The 18,740-nt window shown below is 38.3% G+C and overlaps 1 protein-coding gene across 1 annotated transcript in view; it reads left to right on the top strand.

Moving 5' to 3' along the window:
- The window catches only part of SGCD (sarcoglycan delta), a 378,007-nt gene that overhangs the window by 163,170 nt on the left and 196,097 nt on the right, over positions 1-18,740 (top strand). The window contains exon 3 of the mRNA XM_039249450.1: positions 6,713-6,814. Coding sequence (XP_039105381.1) covers positions 6,713-6,814 — 102 coding nt within the window. The remainder of the gene's footprint in view (positions 1-6,712; positions 6,815-18,740) is intronic.

The following is an 18,740-nucleotide window of genomic DNA, read 5'->3' as shown; positions in this document are numbered from 1 at the left end:
CTTACAGGGAGGCCATTCTAAATCAGATTGTGAGAATAATGAGATTTCCTCGTGTACGTGTAAAAAGCCCTGTGTGCCAGGCGTGCAGGTAGGCACTGGTTTACTGCACTGTATATAGGCCCTGCCCCCCTGGGATGAAAGTGGGATCCTGATTCTCACTTTTGTTTTGAGCATGCTTTACAGACTTCAAAACTACTGACAGGACAGATGTGGCTCTATGGATCCCAGCTTTCTGGCTGCTAGAATTTTTATGCTCCCTTTAAGAATATTGAAGTTTTACCATTTGAACAGGGGCCAATAAAGGTCTGTTTCCTCCTAATTGCTTTGGAAATGACTGTGTATCTTCCATCTAAATGCCTCTTTTGCATCTTACAGGGAGGGAAATTTTGCTTTAAAACTGACCTGAAACTCCTATCTTAATAATACCAATAGCTTCTTATGTGGGCAGTTAAAGGTGAAATGGTTTTAAATAAGGCTGTTCTCAAGTTGTTTTGATGTGTATCCAATCCAGTCTGATTGTTCAGAGCCATAAAGAAGACTCTAATGTGGGACCATATGTAGTTGCCCACTCCAATTTGTATTATATTTAGGCAATAGAGGCCAATAATGAAAATGTATACTATTTGATAGACCTTTCCTACCAATACTTTTTAGGCAGACCTAGGGATTGGGAAGGAGACAGGAAAAATGAAGCAATGATTCACAAGAATAGAAAGAACTGTAACTGAATGAAATGGTAGAGATTTTGCAAGTTTATGTTAAGTTTCCTACCAAAAGAGGTGTTTAAGTAAATGTCAAATTACTGTTGCAAAGGAATCCATTGCCTGTTGGATTACATGAGCATTGCTCAAATGTTGATCATCTGGCTTCTTCACTATTCTCTGGCTATGTGCCACCTGTATTATAAACTATCTCTGAGGAAGGATAAAGATGGGCCTTCTTTTTTTCTGACTCCCCATGGCTTGCAGCACATGATTATGTACACAGTAGTCTTTCCTGAAATAGCACATGATTCATTTTGCTTCTGTTCCCTGGCATGGGAAACTGTTGGGTTATAATAAAGAACCTCTGGACCCCAGGAAGGTGGAATAGAGGTGTTTGACCATAAGAACAGATGGCATTATTCTTGCAGTTGGAGAGGGTCCTCTCTACCATCACTGAGAGCTCTCACCAAGTAAGTGACAATCAAAATGGCAAAATACAATTCAGCAGATACTTACATATATTACTTTTGCAAACAATAGGTTAGAATAATGAGTAAGAGCATATTGTCTGAATTGGAAAGACTTGGGTTCAAATTCATGATCCTGTTATTAACTAGCTGTACAACTGTGAACAAGTTACTTACCAATATATTTTCTCAGTTGTAAAACAAGGAAAATAATGACTATATCATAGGATCATTGAGAAGATGGCATGAGATGGTATGTGTATAGTACTTAGTGTTATGCCCAGATCGCAAAAACCCCAAAGACCACCGAGGAGCCGAATCCGATGTAAGCACACGAGGGTCTTTATTCAAGCTCAAGCAGGGACTCCAACGCACCCGACACAGCGGTGATGGTATGGAGCCCAGAAGTGGTCGGTCGCAGGGCTCTTTATTGCGGTTACAGTGAAATTCGGGGCGTTCCAGCTTGGCAGCCTCCTGATAGGTTGACTTTTGTTACAGGCTGTCTTGTCAGTACCCAATTGGTTCGGCTCACCTGGCCTGAACGCAGACTGCCAACGGGACCGTCTTGGGACATAGGCACCTCTTTTAAACTGATTGGCTGTTGCTGTTGCTAGGGGAGTAACTAAGGGCAGGCTGAGGCTGCCTAAGTACTTCCTGCGGTTTTCCCTGGGACTGGGTTTCGGGGGTAATTCACCTTCAAGATGGAGGCTTTTTCTAAAATGGAGTCAGTTAGATTTAGGTCTCACATTAGTATATGACATAGATTATTGACAGATGTTGCTCTTTAAAATAAATCAGTGAGAACTTAAAATTTCATAACAAGTTTTTCATTACAATTGCTATTTATAGAAAATGACATACTACAGAGAAGCAAAAAGAAGAAATTAAAAAGCACTCATATCTTAGGATGTAAAGATTTTCAGTATCAATAATATTTCTCACTAGAATTTTTCCCCTATTAAATTTCTTCGGGAATTTTTTTTATGTGCACAAGCACATATAATTATATGTATGTATGTGTATAAATATGTATATATAGTTGTATAAAAATGGTATAAAATCCACATGTATTTCTTTATTGATTGATTATTTCATTAATAATGGATTTTGCAGGGGCACCTGGGTAGCTTAGTTGGTTGAGCGACCAGGTTCATTAGTTCAAGCCCCACATCAGGCTCTGCAATGACAGTGCAGAGCCTGCTTGGATTCCTTCTCTCTCTCCCTTCTCTCTGTTCCCTCCCCCGATTGCATGCGCACTCCCTATTTGAGCGTGTGCAAGCTCGCTCTCTCTCTCAAAATAAATGAGTAAACTTTTAAAATTTTTAAATAAATAAAGTAAAATAATGGATTATGCACTTTGGCCAATACTCTTAAGTATTCCTCTTCAGGAGGTACATCTTATTCTATTATATCATATTCGGTTATCCTTTTAACATGAAACTTTTAGTTTTTAAGTTTTAATTTTTTCTCATAACTGGCAAGGTGATGGGTAACTCAATAAATAGCTGAATAATTTCCATTTATAGTTTTATTTCCTTATGATTAAATTCAAGAAGCAGCATAGTAGTTTTCAGTAACAATTAAGAAAAATGAAAGTATGAAAAGCACAGAGTATAGTAATAAGCACATAGTAAGTTGCCAATAAATGTTAAGGATAGTAGATTTATAGGAGGGGAGGGAGAGAGATTTTATTTGAAATAGGCTTGCTAATTACCCCAAATATAATCTATTAAGAGTGTTTAGCAGTTCTTATTTCAAACCAGTTTAGTCAGTTTATAGGTGTCAGGTTTAGTATGTGTTTCTATGAAAATGTCTGTTTCTCCAACTAACAAAAATCATCAAGAATAAACCAAAGCAAGATAATTGACATATACTTGGCAGGGGGGAGGGCAGAATGGTTGGGTATTAACTTTTTCTTTTTTTCCTTTGTTGTGGATTCTACCTGCTGCTAGTGTGACAGGAATATACCCTATAGCCCATTTCCTCTCACACTGGGTTTGAATGCCCAGTCTGGAGCCCTTTTGGCAGAGCTGTCCCACAAGTACCGAAAATAGAAATATACAGATGGCATGCTATCCATGAAAGGACAATATTGACCTGAAAAATCTGTTCTCATTCACAGGCTGAAGTGCTGTTATGAAGGAGGGATGGGTAAAAGTGCCCATTTCCCACATGGTCATTCAATACGCCCCCTAGGTGATGTCTGTCTTGAATATATTGATGGATAAACCACATGGCAGTGCCAGGGAGAATAAATGGTAGACTCAAGAGAAACTTGAGGAATCTGAGAAAATGTAACACAGTGAAATAGGCTGGGTGAGAACTGGTGAACTGGAGAGTATATGGTCCCCTGTGTAGCCTAGGGTGGCAGCTCCTCCAGCCAGTGGTGGCCATGTGAGAAGGCAGGCTCAGATTTCCCAGGGCTTGCGGCTTTACAAGAAACTGAAAACCTGGAATTTTTATTCAAATCTTTCAGTTTTCAGATGTGTTTGGGAAAAAGTAGGAATAAATTTTTAAAAAGTGTGTGTGTGTGTGTATGTGTGTGTGTTTATATATATGTGTGTGTGTGTGTACATACTACTTTATTAAAATGGGTCTCCAGCTTGCTAACTGCAGGTCTTGAAACTTCTCTGCCTCCATAGTTGCTAAAGCCAGTTCTTTAAAATTAATGAGTGTGTGTGTATGTGTGTGTGCGCAAACACACACATACACACGCACGCATTCTGTTAGTTCTGTTTCCCTGGAGAACACTGACTGATAAAGTTACACACCTACAGTTATATGGAAAAGAGGAAACATGGTGGAAAGGCAAGGAAAGATGCCAGACTTTTTTGAATAAATCCTGTTTTATAGATTTGACTTTAGTGCTATCTAAACAGTTCACAAAACTATAACACAAAATTGAACCTTAAAACAGTCATGAAAAATTGAGAGGTGGTGGGGAAGGAAACAATTAAACCTGACTAGATCGCAAGTTGGTGGCATAACCTAACCCTACAGAATGTAATAATTTCAAGTGGTTTTCAAATCCAGTCATTTGACTGTACCTGCCTACTAGGATGTGCTCTAAAGCTTTTTTAAGACAAATTTTAAATTGTCTTGCTTACTCGTAATGTTAATATAGTAGTGGCTCTATGTATTGTGGGCTAAATCAAATGAGTAATCATTTTGGTATTATTCAGAACACAGATTTTGGTATGGAAGAAAGGTGATAACATTGTCAGAAGCATGAGATTAAATGGAAACATTCAAGTCCTAAATTTGAACCGAAGTTTAATGGGAATTCATGTGTTTAAAAAACACACAGAGAACTTATTTTATAGCTCTGTTCACAGAAGCAAGGGTTGATCCACTAGCTGTGCACCCAAAGCTCTCAGTGTGTTGTCTCTAACTTCTACTTACCATGAAAAGCTGTCACAAGACTTCTTACTAGAAATAGTGTTTCCAGATCTGGGACAGGATGTCCTGGGAAATAGCCCTAGATCATTTTGTCATTCCAGAAGCAAAAGGGCCATCAGAGTCCTGGGTCATCTTAAAAGGACTTAGAGGCCAACTTGAAAAGTTTCCCAGTGAGCAAGGGTAGCACAGTTAGACCTTCAATAGCAATAAAAACTGCACTGGAATGAAACAAATTAAAATACCCATAATGATACTTAGAAAAAGAAGTAAGAAACATTAATTAGTTATCTCTGGAGGCTTCTCGGTGACCAGTATTTTTTGGACCAATAAATAAAGGAGGAAAAATCAAGCCCCTCTCAGGTTTTTGTAAACTAAAATTTAGGGTAACTGTTGATGAAATGTACTTTTTCTTGCTGGAATATCCCAGCTAATAAATTAAGAAACAATGAATTATTTTATCACCAATTTGAAATCTCTAGTGAATTAATAGATCCTCTAGGCAAAGATCACCAGTAGCTGATGACATCACAGCAGAAGACATTGTATGCCTCCTGACAGAGCACATAGTGGACAGAAAAATGCCCTCCAGCTTAAAGATGTGATTGTCCCAATCTCCAAACCCCTGAATATGTCACATTGCATGGCAAAGGAGAATTAACATTATAGATAGAATTATGGTTGCTAAGCAGATGAATTTAAAATAAAGAGATTGTCCTGAATTATCTAGGTGTGCTCAACGAAATTACCAGGGTCTTTAAAAGTGGAAGAGGGAGGTGGAAGATTCATTGTCAGAGTGATTAGATATGAGGCAGATTCGTCTAGTCACTACAGACTTTGAAGATGAAAGAGGCCACGAGCCCAGGAATGTGGGCAGCGTCAAGTACCTAGAAACAGTCAAGAACTGGATTCTCCCTTAAAGCCTCCAGGGAGGAGTGCAACAGGCTTGCTGGTACCTTGATTTTCACCCTTTGAGTCCTGGGTCAGACATATACACAATTGTAAGATCATATATCTGTGTTGTGTTAAGCCACTGAGTTCATGGTTATTTATGTTGGTAGCAGTAGAATACTAATATATTCTATTTCTTAGAACGTGTTCTTCTATAAACCTGAACTTGAATCTTCTCAAGCCTCTTGATCTAACTACCAATACAGGTAATATAGGGGACGGAAGAACACAGTATATGAAATTATGGAAATGCTCAACAAAATGTAAACTCTAGGCAATGCTATTCCAAAATGATATGGTTTGTTTATCAAATAAAGTATGGGTATGGATATGGATGTGAATGAAACTGACTGACTTAGGAGACTTTTAGGAGATGACCTAGCATTTCATGTATCAACCAACTATAGCAGGCATCTTGATCCAAATAAGCAAATCTAAGGAGAGAAAATTAAAATGAATCAAATTTAAACATTGACACTGGGCATTAGATGAGATTAATGATTTTATTTATTTATTTTTTGGTGTGATGGTGGTAGTGATGGTATTATGGTTATATTTAGCCAAATGAGATGGGTGTGGTGGGTAAAGTAAATAATAATAGCCGTAAACGGATCATTGTTGAAGGCAAATGACTGGTACATGTGTACCATTTATACTTTCTATTTTTGTATATATTTTAATATTTCCATAATAAAATATTGGTGAAAGTGTTAGTAACTAATTTGACTTCTTAAATATTCTGGGAACAAAAAATACCGTGTCCAAAAACTGGATTTGACCATCAGACTGCCAGTTAACAATTTCTGCATAAAGTTTTGGAAACTGGACCTTTTACTTTAACCTGGGGAATTATCTTTTTCTCCTTTCCTACTCACCTCCTGGCTCCATTATTGCTGCAATTCCTAGCAAAAGGACTTCCTTCATCTGTGCTAGCGAATGACTAGGGGGCATTACAGATTGCTTGGAATAGAATTTTCTCAGAATAAGTGACCAAAGAGGGTAATATGCATAATTGCATTGAATAATACTTCCTAGTATTTTATTGGACCTCATTTCATTCCACTCTCTCTTAAAAAAAAAAAAAAAAAGGCAATAACTTTGTTTCAGGTTTTGAAAGCCTCGTTTTTTTGTGTTTTTTTTTTTTAAATATTGGCTAATTGCATTTTCTATGTTATCTCTGTGCTTCTATTTCAGGATGGAATGGGGAACTTGAGAATCACAGACAAAGGTCTAAAACTAGAAGGAGACTCTGAATTCTTGCAACCTCTCTACGCCAAAGAAATCCAGTCCCGACCAGTAAGTTTCTGCTCAAGAAAAAGGAATGGTTGTTTTTCTGGAGTCTAAGTCTGGGGAAGTTTATCATCAGCCATCAGCAGAGCATAGAGGATTACAGGAGGGAATGGTAATGTAGGTAGTGAGATATACTCACATCTGAAGTCCTCAGCTTATGTAATCACTGCTGTGGTACCATAAACGGTTATGATGACCTCTCTGAGCTTTTCTCTGTTCCTGCCAAGAAGAGGATAATAACCTCTGTTAATGAACTTTTCTATAATTCTGCTGCAAATAAGCCAAGAAAATAAATGTGGATGTGCTCTAAGTACTATACAAATCCTTAAAATATTGCTATCATTTTTTAATTGCCAAGTGCTTTAAATGCTTTCTTTGGAAATACAGAACTAAAGAACTAGAATTTTGTTTTTCCTTAAGAATTTGGACAAGATAGCCAAGGTTGGTTAGAATCAATTCAATATATCAACAACTATGCTCTGAAATGGTTTTCATTACTCTAGATTCTACGCTCTTCCATGCTCTTTGCTGCCTTGCATGCCTTACCATTACCTAATTTAATCCGCAGATTGGTCCTCAGGGTTGGCAATTATTGTTCCCTCAATTTTACAGATTAAAGAATTGAGCCTTAGGGAGGTGCTGTGTTCAAAGCCACATACTTATGAAGTAGTAGAGCAAGGACGTCAATGCAGGAAATCGAATTCCAAAACTTTTCAGTTAACCAGAGCCTCCTACTCAAGCTTTTTTTCTCATTCCTTTTGTCATGATAGAAGTGATCTCTAGACAGTTTGCTTTTATTAACCAGTACTTTCAGAATTAATTTTTGTTTTTGAGGTTTTTCTTCAGTCTTTGTTTCTTCATTCTTTTTTTTTTTTTTTTTTTATTTTTTTTTTTTTTTTTTTTTTATTTGTTTTTTGATAAGTGTTGCTAATGCATTTTTTCTTCTGGGATTGCTTCATGTCCACCTGCGAGTGNGCTTTTTTTCTCATTCCTTTTGTCATGATAGAAGTGATCTCTAGACAGTTTGCTTTTATTAACCAGTACTTTCAGAATTAATTTTTGTTTTTGAGGTTTTTCTTCAGTCTTTGTTTTTTTTTTTTTTTTTTTTTTTTTTTTTTTTTTTTTTGGTGGGGTTGGTGGAATTTGCTGTCTGAAAAGAGTTGCTAATGCATTTGCTCTTCTGGGATTGCTTCATGTCCACCTGCGAGTGGAATAATGGGAAAGTTCCCCAAAGTGTTATTTGCATAGTGTGCATTGATGGGCATAATTAATGAAATTCAGTGACTTTATGCAGTGGGTGCTTTTATCTGAATGCTATCTAAACTACAGAATTCTATTAAACTGGATGCAACTACCTAAGTGCCAATAAGTTTACGTCCCTGTGTGCCTAGTAAAAGAGTGGGAGCCATGATGTTAAAATTATCAAAAAGAGTAAAGCAGATCAGCCACCCAATCATTGATTATAAGTTTAACTGGAACTCATAGCACACTGGGTTAGCACTAAGTATGAAGAGTACTATAAATGTATCTACCATCTTTGAAGAAATTAGATCCTAGAAAGAATCAGAGATAAGGTTATAATAAGGAGGGTTGAGTGATGATTCTGTGTTGAACTGAATGGACACAGTGAATTTTCAGCATCTAAGAAATCACTCTTAGAAGAATTGCTTCGATCTGTATTTATTTCTCCCAGCCTGGGAAGTTGGTTAGTTAAATTATCTTTTGAGTTATTAGTTGTACTTTAGATTAATCTTATCTGTATTAAACTTTTTTGAGTATTGTCGACACAATGTTCTATTAGTTTCAGGTGTACAACATAGTGATTTAACAAGTTTATACATTATCCCATGTTCACTACAAGTATAACTACTGTCTGATACCATACAACATTATTATAATGTCACTGACAATATTGTTTATGCCGTGGCTTTCATTCCTGTGTTTTATTCATTCCGTAACTGGAAACCTCTATCTCCCAATCCGTTTCACACATTTTGCCCATCCCAACTCACCTGCTTTCTGGCAAACAGAGTTTTTCTCTGTACTTATGGGTCTTATTTGGGTTTTTTTTGTTGTTGTTGTTAGTTTGTTTAATCATTTGTTTTTTTCAGGTTTCACATGTGAGTGAAATCATATGGTATTTGTCTTTCTCATCTGACTTAACGTCACTAAGCAGAATATCCTCTAAGTCCATCTATGTTGTTGCAAATGGCATGATCTCATTCTTTTGATGGCTGCATAATATTTTATTGTGTGTGTCTATTTGGACACACACACACATGCACCACATCTTCTCATTCTAGATTAAACTTTTTAACTCACTAGTTTTGACTTATAACTTCCTTCTCCTGGTGTCAAACCGTTTTTCTGTAAAGAGCCAGATAGTAAGTATTTTAGACTTCTATTTTTTTCTTTTTTACAACTCTTTAAAAATGTAAACAATGTTCTTAACTTGAGGGCTACCAAAAAATAGCCTGTAAGCTATAGCTTGCCAAGCCTTCTAACATATATTAGTGATATTTCTATAAATATATAAATGGTCTGGCTTAGCAACATGTGGTACGAGAGAGCAGAGTTTTTTTAATTTTTTTAATGTTTTATATTATTTTTTGAGAGACAAAGACGTAGCATGGGCAGGGAAGAGGCAGAGAGAAAGAGGAAGATACAGAATCCAAAGCAGGCTCCAAGCTCTGGGCTGTCATCACAGAGTCTGATGCGGGGCTCAAATTCACAAACTGAGAGATCATGACCTGAGCCAAATTTAGATGCTCAACCAACTGAGCCACCCAGGATCCTCAAGAGAGCAGATTTTAAGATCATGGGTAGAATAATTGATTTTTTACATGAAATATCCTGACATAAGTTTCCTTGATGTAGAATTAGAATCATATGAAGGAATTGTGAAGTATGTTTCAGAAGACTTGGAAGGGGTACAGGTACATCTCTTAGACCCATGTGCAGGAATTGAACTTTTTGCAAACATGCAGCCAGCATATCTGGAAATCAATGGCCCTATGATCCCAACTCAAAGATACAATTTACTGAAAGCTTAAAAATTAATGATAATTTCAAAAGTCTTATTTTAATATTGAAAAATCAGTGAAATTCCATGCTTTCACGTCACCAGTTAAGGAGAATAAAGTGTCAGAATTGACTATCTTTCACTGTTCTTAAGAAAGTATTCTCCTGGGGCACCTGGGTGGCTCAGTGAGTTAAGCGTCCGACTTCAGCTCAGGTCATGATCTCACGGTTCGTGGGTTCGAGCCCTGCAGTAGGCTCTGTGCTAACAGCCAGCTCAGAGCCTGGAGGCTGTTTCAAATTCTGTGTTTGACCCTCCCCTGCTCACGCTGTCTCCCTCCCTCTCTCAGAAATAAATAAAACATTAAAAAAAAAAAAAAAAAGAAAGTATTCTCCTTTCAAAATGTAAATAGTAAGTAAAACTCTTTAGCTTTTATGTTTCTAACAACAGAATAAAGAGCTTCTCACTGAAGAAAAGAAAGACCCACTGATATGCATGTGTAATAAAATCTGTCCGTGAATACGTGAGCTCTTGCTGAAACAGTGCCCACATCCATCCACTCTTCTCCCTCACACACTACCTGCCGTTTCCAACCACCATCCTGTCCTCCCTCACCTACAGCTTCACAAATAGCTGCCGCTCTGTGCTGCCCCTCTCTCTCAGCCTCACATCTACATTGTAGCCAAAATGGGCTTTTCAAAATGTCAAGTCTCTCCACCTCTTTGCAAAGGATTCTCCAACAAGTTGCCATTGCCTCTGGAATAAACTCCTGATTCCTCGCGAAGGCCTAGAAAATTCTCTCCTACATGTTTTTCACAGAAGGTTCCTTCTGGCCATCCTAGTCACAGTTCACATGTTGCCATTTTAGAAAGACCTTCCTAGTTTAGTATAATGTCATATGTAAAACATCACCCTGTTTCTGTGTGTGTGTGTGTGTGTGTGTGTGTTTACCCCTTGTAACTGTCACCATTTGACATTCTTGCTTAAGAATATAAACTTGGAAGAGCAGGAAATCGTGCAGATTTTCCCCTCTATATTCCCTAACCCTGTTGCTACTACCAGCACATAACATATGCTCAGTAGATATTTGTAATATTGAATAATAAATCATTAAAAATAATCACTTAAATCTATCTTGTGGAGGAAGTACTCTTAACAGTTTTGCATACTGAGGTGCCTGGGTGACTTAATTAGTTAAGTGCCTGACTTCAGTTCAGGTCATGATCTCACAGTTTCTGGGTTCAAGTCCCCCATCGGGCTCCTCACCGAAGGTGCAGAGCCTGCTTGGGATTCCCTCTCTCTCCCGCTCTCTCTGCACTCTGCCCCACCCCCCCTCATTTGTGCTTTCTGTCTCTCTCAAAAATAAGTGAATAAACATTTTCTTTAAAAACATCAGTTTAGGGTACATTTTTAGGCATTTCCTACAAGTATATTTTTAATTACAACCATACTTTGCATACTCTTTTTTACCCTTTTTCCCTCCAAATATATCAACACTAAATTTTCTGTATCTAAATAATTCTTAATAGTTCAAGAGCTTTTTGAGGCATAATTGATATAGAATAAACCACACCTATTTAAATTGTGTACGTTGAAGTGTTTTTACATGTACACCTGAAGCCTTCACCACAATGAAGATAATAAATATATCATCACTAAGAGTTTCTCCCATACCCCTTTCTAATCCCTCAACCAACCACTAATATGCTTTCTGTCCCGCACATTACTTTCCATTTCTTAGAACTTCACTTAAATGGAATCATACAATTTGTGTATCTGAATGATTTTAAGGATACATCCTCCACATAACTTTATCAAGATCTTTCAACCATTTATTTAATATCCAACTTAAGGAAGTGTGTGTGTGTGTGTGTGTGTGTGTGTGTGTGTGTGTGTGTGTGTTGCTTGCAATTGCTTTGTCTTGGTTTGGCTGGAGAGAGATAATGGAAGTGGCTCAGGGCATAGACCCTGAATATTTCCCTTTTGGATGACATCAGAGCACTGAGAAGGGACTAGAGAATAATACACTAAGCATGGCAGCCAAGGTAAAATTGGTATCTCTTTGGATTTTCACAAAAAGTAAAAACTGATATGCTGGATCCAGAAGGCAGAAGAACAATATCAGAAGCTGGTGACTTAATCTGTGGGGCTCCCTTTCTTTCAAGCACAGGGGTAATTGCTGGCTGAACAGAATTGGGATGTGGGTAGCAAAGAATGTGGGGAATGACTGTTGGTCATGCAACCAATAGACTTTGCCATACTTGCCAAGTCATACATAATTTTGCAGGGTACCCACATGGACCCCATGTGTAGCAACTTCCCTTCTCCATTCTGGCAATTTTCAGCTTATTGGTTTTTTTCTGATGCACTTGACCATTGCTGTGACCACCTATGGGAAGCTCTTTTCAGAAATATCTGCAGTATCACTTCCCTGTACATCACAGCTACCTTTATTTCTGCTTCCCATTGAAAAGAGATCAGTGCCCTGTTGAACAGGATTACTCAACCCCTCTAAGTGAGGATAACTAATGAAGCAATACTTCATTCTGGTTTTGTGTTTCATTGATCTGAAAGGAATTGGGATTGGTTAAGCAATCCACATAATGTTCAATATTGTATTTGATTTCATTATTGAAGGTTGCAACCTTTTGAAATCACTAAAATTGATTAGTGTGATAACAATCACTTTGGAAGATAAATTAATGAGAAAATGTTCATCCCTACAAAAACTTCCATCTGGGACTTAAAGGAAAGTCCCAGGACATGCTAGCATTAGCCACATGGATGCACAGCTTCTGTAAGTATCATGCCACTCAGAAAATAGATTGAAAAGGACACACACTAAATTAACGATTCTACCATGACATCCAAAGACCAGCCTGTCTCTAGAAATACTACTTGAATGCGTTAGCACAGAATTTTGTAAAGTTAAGGGATATCATGCCAAAAAAAATCTGTGTTTAAATCCCCATTTCAGCTTGATAGTCCTCTTTTTCTTAATTTTATTTAAATCCATGTTAGTTTACCTATAGTATAATGATGATTTCAGGAGTAGAATCTACTGATTCATCACTTAAACATCACACCCAGTGCTCATGTCAACAAGTGCCTTAGTACCCATCCCCCATTTAGCCCATGCCCCCCACCTCCCTCCCCTCTAGCAACCCTTAGTTTGTTCTCTGTATTTAAGAGTCTCTTATGGTTTGCCTCTCTCTCTGCTTTTATCTTATTGTTTCCTTCCCTTCCCCCATGTTCATCTGTATCTTAAATTCCAGATAGGAGTGAAATCATATGGCATTTGTCTTTTTCTGCCCTGCTTGTTTTGCTTAGCATAATATATTCTAGTTCCATCCACATAGTTGGAAATGGCAGGAGTTCATTCTTTGTGATAACCAAGTACTATTCCATTATGTATGTATACACCATATCTTCTTCATCCATTCATAATTCAGTGGACATTTGGGCTCTTTCCTTACTTTGGCTGTTGTCTATAGTGCTGCTGTATGCTAATAGTGCTGGCTACCGGGGGGGGGGGGGGGGGGGGGGGGGGGGGGGGGGGAGGGATGTGCCCCTTTGAATGAGCATGTTTGTATCCTTGTATAAATAGCTAGCAGTGCAGTTACTGGGATGTAGGGTAGTTCTATTTTTAATTTTTTGAGGAACCTCCATATGTTCTCCAGAATGGCTAAACCAGTTTGCATTTCCACGAACAGTGTAAAAGTGTTCACCTTTCTCCACATGCTCACCAACATTTATTGTCGCCCGAGTTGTTAATTTTAGCCATTCTGACTGGTGTGAGGTAGTATCTCATTATCATTTTGATTTGTATTTCCCTAATAATGAGTAACATTGAGCATCTTTTCATGTGTCTCTTAGCCATCTGGATGTCTTTGGAAATGTGTATGTTCATATCTTTGGCTCATTCCTTCATTGGATTATTTGTTTTTGGGGGGTGTTTAGTTTAGTAGGCCTCTTTTTAATTGGTAAATGCAGCTACAAGATTTTGGCGAGCACTACTAGTAGATAGTTTGAATGAATGAATACTAAGGAAACCTTTAACCACAAAGAATCAATCTGGATAGAAGTGCAGATCCCTACTTTGCAGAGACTGCTCATCTTACTTTGCGTAATGATGCAACTGCATGGTACTTTTACATAACTTCACATGAAGTGACCAGGGAAGGGAAATGAGCTACTATGATAGCTACTATTATAAGTATGTTGTGCCAGGCCTACAGCAATGGGAAGATTGCAAGTGAATTTATTTCTATACTCACTTAAAACTATACTTGGGGTGGGTATAGGGGTCCCAGCCCATTACTATATGGAATTTAGAAGTTTAGGAGAGGAGAGGTAGAAAAAGAAGTTGGAGGAAGGATAAAAAAAATTAATTTACTTGAAGAGAATAAACTGGAAAATTATTTTATAAGACTTGAGATTTATATGTCTTTTAAATTTCCTCATCCTATAAAAACTCACATATTTTTAAGATGTCCTCACCTACTAAAACCTGTGTGTGGAATTATGATAACACAACTAATTGGGGTTCTTAAAAGTTGCCTGTACCAGGAGACAGTATCACACTGTGGCTAAACCCATGTGCTATGTTGTTGAACTTGGATGGTAGCAAGTGCTACCATTTGACAGATGAGTGATCTTTGAGAACTTTCCTAATTTGGCGAATTCTTGTTTTCTTGCGTGTAAAATTGGTATTAATGCCTACATTGTGGTGGTTGCAAGTAAGATAATGCTTGTAAAGTGCTTAATACAGAACTTGACATGAAATGAGTTTTGAGAAATGGTAACTTCTGCTCTCACCCCCTTCTGATGAGGATGGTGACGATGTGATGACCATGACAATGACAGTAATTTTCACTATTGGCATCATCCTGTGGCCCACATATCACCTGATGTTTTCACCTGCTCTGAACCAGATGGTCTTTCCTCCTCTTTTCGAATGTCATCTGAATGACAAACTCATTGCCCTCCAAGGAAATCCATTTCCTATTAAATAGCTTTTAATTTTATTTTTTTTCATTCAGTGAATTATACTTTTCCAGTGTTCATTTGTTTCTCATTTCTACTTACATTTTTTTTATTACTCGTACAGTGTTTATATTTTCTTTGTCCAATCTTTCTGGAAAAAATACTTTTATAGCACATGTCAATTACCTTAAAAATGTTTATACACTTTGGTCCAGTAATGACATTTCCACTCATTTTATGATCTATAAAGAGCCCAATGTAATATTCAAATATTAAAACACACACACACACCAGTGCCATACAAAAACCAGGCTAAGTGTTGGTTCATATGTAGGTCTGAATCCCACATATAAAATGGACTTTGACAGGCAGAGGACAGATACCATATGTTTTCACTCATACGTGGAACAGGAGAAACTTAACAGAGGACCATAGGGAAGGGTAAGGGGGAAAAATTGTTAAGGAGAGGGAGGGAGGCAAACCATAAGAGACTCTTAAATACTGAGAACGAAGTGAGGGTTGATGGTGGGGGGAGAGGGGAAGGGGGGTGATGGGTATGAAGGAGGGCACTTGTGGGGATGAGCACTGGGTGTTATATGGAAACCAACTTGACAATAAACTATGAAAGAAAATAAATAAATAGTAAACGTTTAAAAAATTGAAAAAATAAAATGGACTTTCAGGGTATCTAACTTTGTCTATATGCATGAAAATTGAGAAAATACTGCATTCGCCTTGAATGTCTGAGCTGGTCATTGTCACTGTGGACTTTTACATTTTAATCTGCCATCTCTTTGTTTTATGGAAAGATGAGTTTTTTAAATTCCATTCTGATTTTAGTATGATGTGAATTAAGAGTTATTCCACCAGCTGGAGTTCCCAAGATCTATCTAGGCTGGAAGTTGAAAGCCCCTGTGAAGTCAGACCATCACTGCGTTTAATGGATGGGGTCCCAAAGGCTCAGAAAGGAGGTAGGATGCACCCAAGTTCTACCAAGCCAAAGTCAGAATAAAAATCCAGAATTACAGTCTTCTTCTGTATCAACACACTGTTTTTATGGTAAATTATTTTCTCATGATGCTGTTCAGTACAAAAAGTTGAGTGGAGTGTGACCATTTTCCTCTCACGGGGAATAACTTCCTAGAAGGTAAGTTAAGTTCCTGAGGGAATTTAAAAGCTCTAAAAGAAAGAAATGAAGGGAAGGAAGGAGGAAGGAAGGAAGAAAGAAACTGGAAGCAGCAGTGGATAATGAATAAGCCAGGCTTAATTATGGCTGATCTAATCACTGGATGATTCTCTTTTTCAGAAATCTACTGTGAGGGTTAAATGAAGTAACTTCAGTGACCCACTTTGTGAACTCTTAAGTGAGCTGTTGGTATGAAAACTTATGACAGAAGTTGCACCCTGAATCCAGTCCACAGATCTAGTTTACTTGCCTCACACAGTATTTTTTTCTCTTAATATGAATTTTCTAGTATTTAAATATTTGAAGACTTCACATTTTTTAAAAAATCTACATTTTGTGATTCTTATTTAAAAAAAAAACACAAAATCTGGTAGAGTGATTTGATATTTCTAAGGGCTGAAGCTGAGCAGAAGCTGCCTTCTTCAGATGGGCATTTATTCTGTGACTTCCTGTATCTTCCACCAGGCACTATTGTCTCATACCCAAACTGCTTAAGTCATTTATTTATATAATAGGTCTCTGAAGCCCCTTGAGGGTGCAGCCCCCAGTGTATGGAATAGAGAATGTATGAACCTTGCCATGCAGAGTTCAGAAATTAGGTTGGCTTTGGTGCGCCTGGGTGGCTTGGTCGGTTAGGCGTCCGACTTTCACTTAGGTCATGATCTCGCGGTTGGTGGGTTCGGGCCCTGCGTCGGGCTCTGTGCTGGCTGCCAGCTCAGAGCCTGGAGCCTGTTTCAGATTCTGTGTCTCCCTCTCTCTCTGGCCGTCCCCTGCTCACGCTGTCTCTCTCTCTCTCTCTCCTAGAAATAAATAAAAATATTAAAAAAAAAAAAAAAAAAGAAATTAGGTTGGCTTCTTAAGATCCTTAGTCATTCATGACTCACTGTTGCTTCCTTTTTTTGGTTTGTTTCTCTTTTGCACTCCAGTTTTTCCTAGCAGTCTGGCTCCTGTCGGTTTTGAAATCATATGCAAGCATAGCAGCAATGGAGAGCAGCATCAGAGTTTCTGGAAGCTTAGGCTCTGGCCTGCGGCAGCCACTCACCCCTTCCCTGAGTCTCCTAGAGCACGCCTTCTTTCTGTCCCTATTCTCTGACCGCTACAGAGCATTACCAGGGAGGAGGCAGATTGGGAAAAGAAAGTTGAAAATTTGGATTTAGCATTCTCTACATGGGGTAAATAAAGGGGGGCGGGGGGGAGGCAGCGTGTGGGATGGCAGACAAGTACAAGCTTTGTCTGAAGAGGCTCCATTACAATTTAGTTGCGATGAGAAGAGCCGTGTCTCTGGTTAGTTGAGAAACCAAATGAAGGCTGTCTTGGCTTCTCCTCAGCAAGCAAAACAGCTTCAACTCCCAGCTGAACATATTGCACATAAAATGGTATTTTCCATGCCACTTGCATGGAACATGAGCATCTTGCTGTCTTTAATTAAGAAGTTAACTGGACCATGAAGTATTGCCCGAGTAAATAAAAGTGATTTGTACTAAGTCAGAGGGGGTGCATAAGGCATCTTTGAATTTCTTTGTTCACACATAAATTATGGAGATTATTAAAAGATGGAAGGGTCATCTATAAGCCCATCTGCACTGGGAAGCTGATTGCTGTTCCTGAAATGTATCCCTCCTTTTGTGTGTTGTAATTTGTTGTGGACAATAGTGTGAACCAGCTGCTTACTCAGTTTTTTTAAAGCAGACAAACAGTCTTGAATAGATCGACGCTTAATACTATGGTTGGTTTGTTTGTTTATCCTGGGAAGCAGAGATAGATACTTGGAGGCTTTTGGATGCTATAGAATTAAAATGGGCTGATAAGGTTCATGTTCTTCCTTTAATTTGGGAGCAATTGACTGTGTGTACTTTTCAAATGAAGGTCATGCTGGAAATACAAGAGGTATTGAGGGTTTTGGTCAGATTTCCCTTGGAACTATAATGACCAGTTTTAGTAGAAGTAGTTCCAAACTTCACATGAGGCTAAGAACATCTGATTGTATGATTTGAGGGCCGTTGGTCAGGGAGGCTGCCCCAAATTCTTTCTTACTGCCTTTTGTGATGCCCACAGGTCCACCATGCAAATCTCATTTATTCAGCAACTCAGAAATGTATTCACGCCAACGCCCTACTGCAAATAGTTCTTCTCCGCACATGCATGCAAACTTCCACAAGGATTTGAGGTAGCTCATAACTGTTTACAGTAATATAGTGACAACAGCTATATTGGATTACCATCAGGAAAAATATAAATTCGAATAGAAGGCAGAGATAGAGACAATGTAATAAAATACATGAGGCAAACCAGAGCACCTGTGTACTTCTTCTTGCTAAGCCTGGAGTTTGATTATGGAGTTTCGAAAGAGAGAGACAGAGCCTGTTGGATGAAACCTTCAGTGTTTACCATCCAGAGATTATACAATGTCCTGGATAGGAAAGGGAGTTAAGGCTGGGAGTTCAGTGTTCTAGAAAGTACACTGGATTCCAAGTGAAGGAATCTGAATGTTGTCCTTACTGTCCTGCTGTTCAGCATTGAGCCCTCACTTCTTTATCTGTGAGCTGAAGAGGTTGGACATGATCAGTGGTTTTCTATAATTTTTTAAGTCATGGAATCTTTTTTTAAGCCAAATTTATCTGATACCCTAAAGTCCAGAAAAGTTGGAAGTTCAGCTGCTATGTTTGTACCACAGCTGGAGCTCTGCAGCCTGTTTTCTTACCCAGTGTCCTTGTCTCCAGCCACACGATACCTACGTGCCA

The sequence above is a fragment of the Hyaena hyaena genome, unplaced genomic scaffold (assembly GCF_003009895.1).
Source record: "Hyaena hyaena isolate Hyena2069 unplaced genomic scaffold, ASM300989v1 scaffold_336, whole genome shotgun sequence".
In the NCBI taxonomy this organism is placed as follows: Eukaryota; Metazoa; Chordata; class Mammalia; order Carnivora; family Hyaenidae; genus Hyaena; species Hyaena hyaena.
Note: the sequence above shows the minus strand (reverse complement) of the source record. Positions and strands in the feature narration are given on the sequence as shown.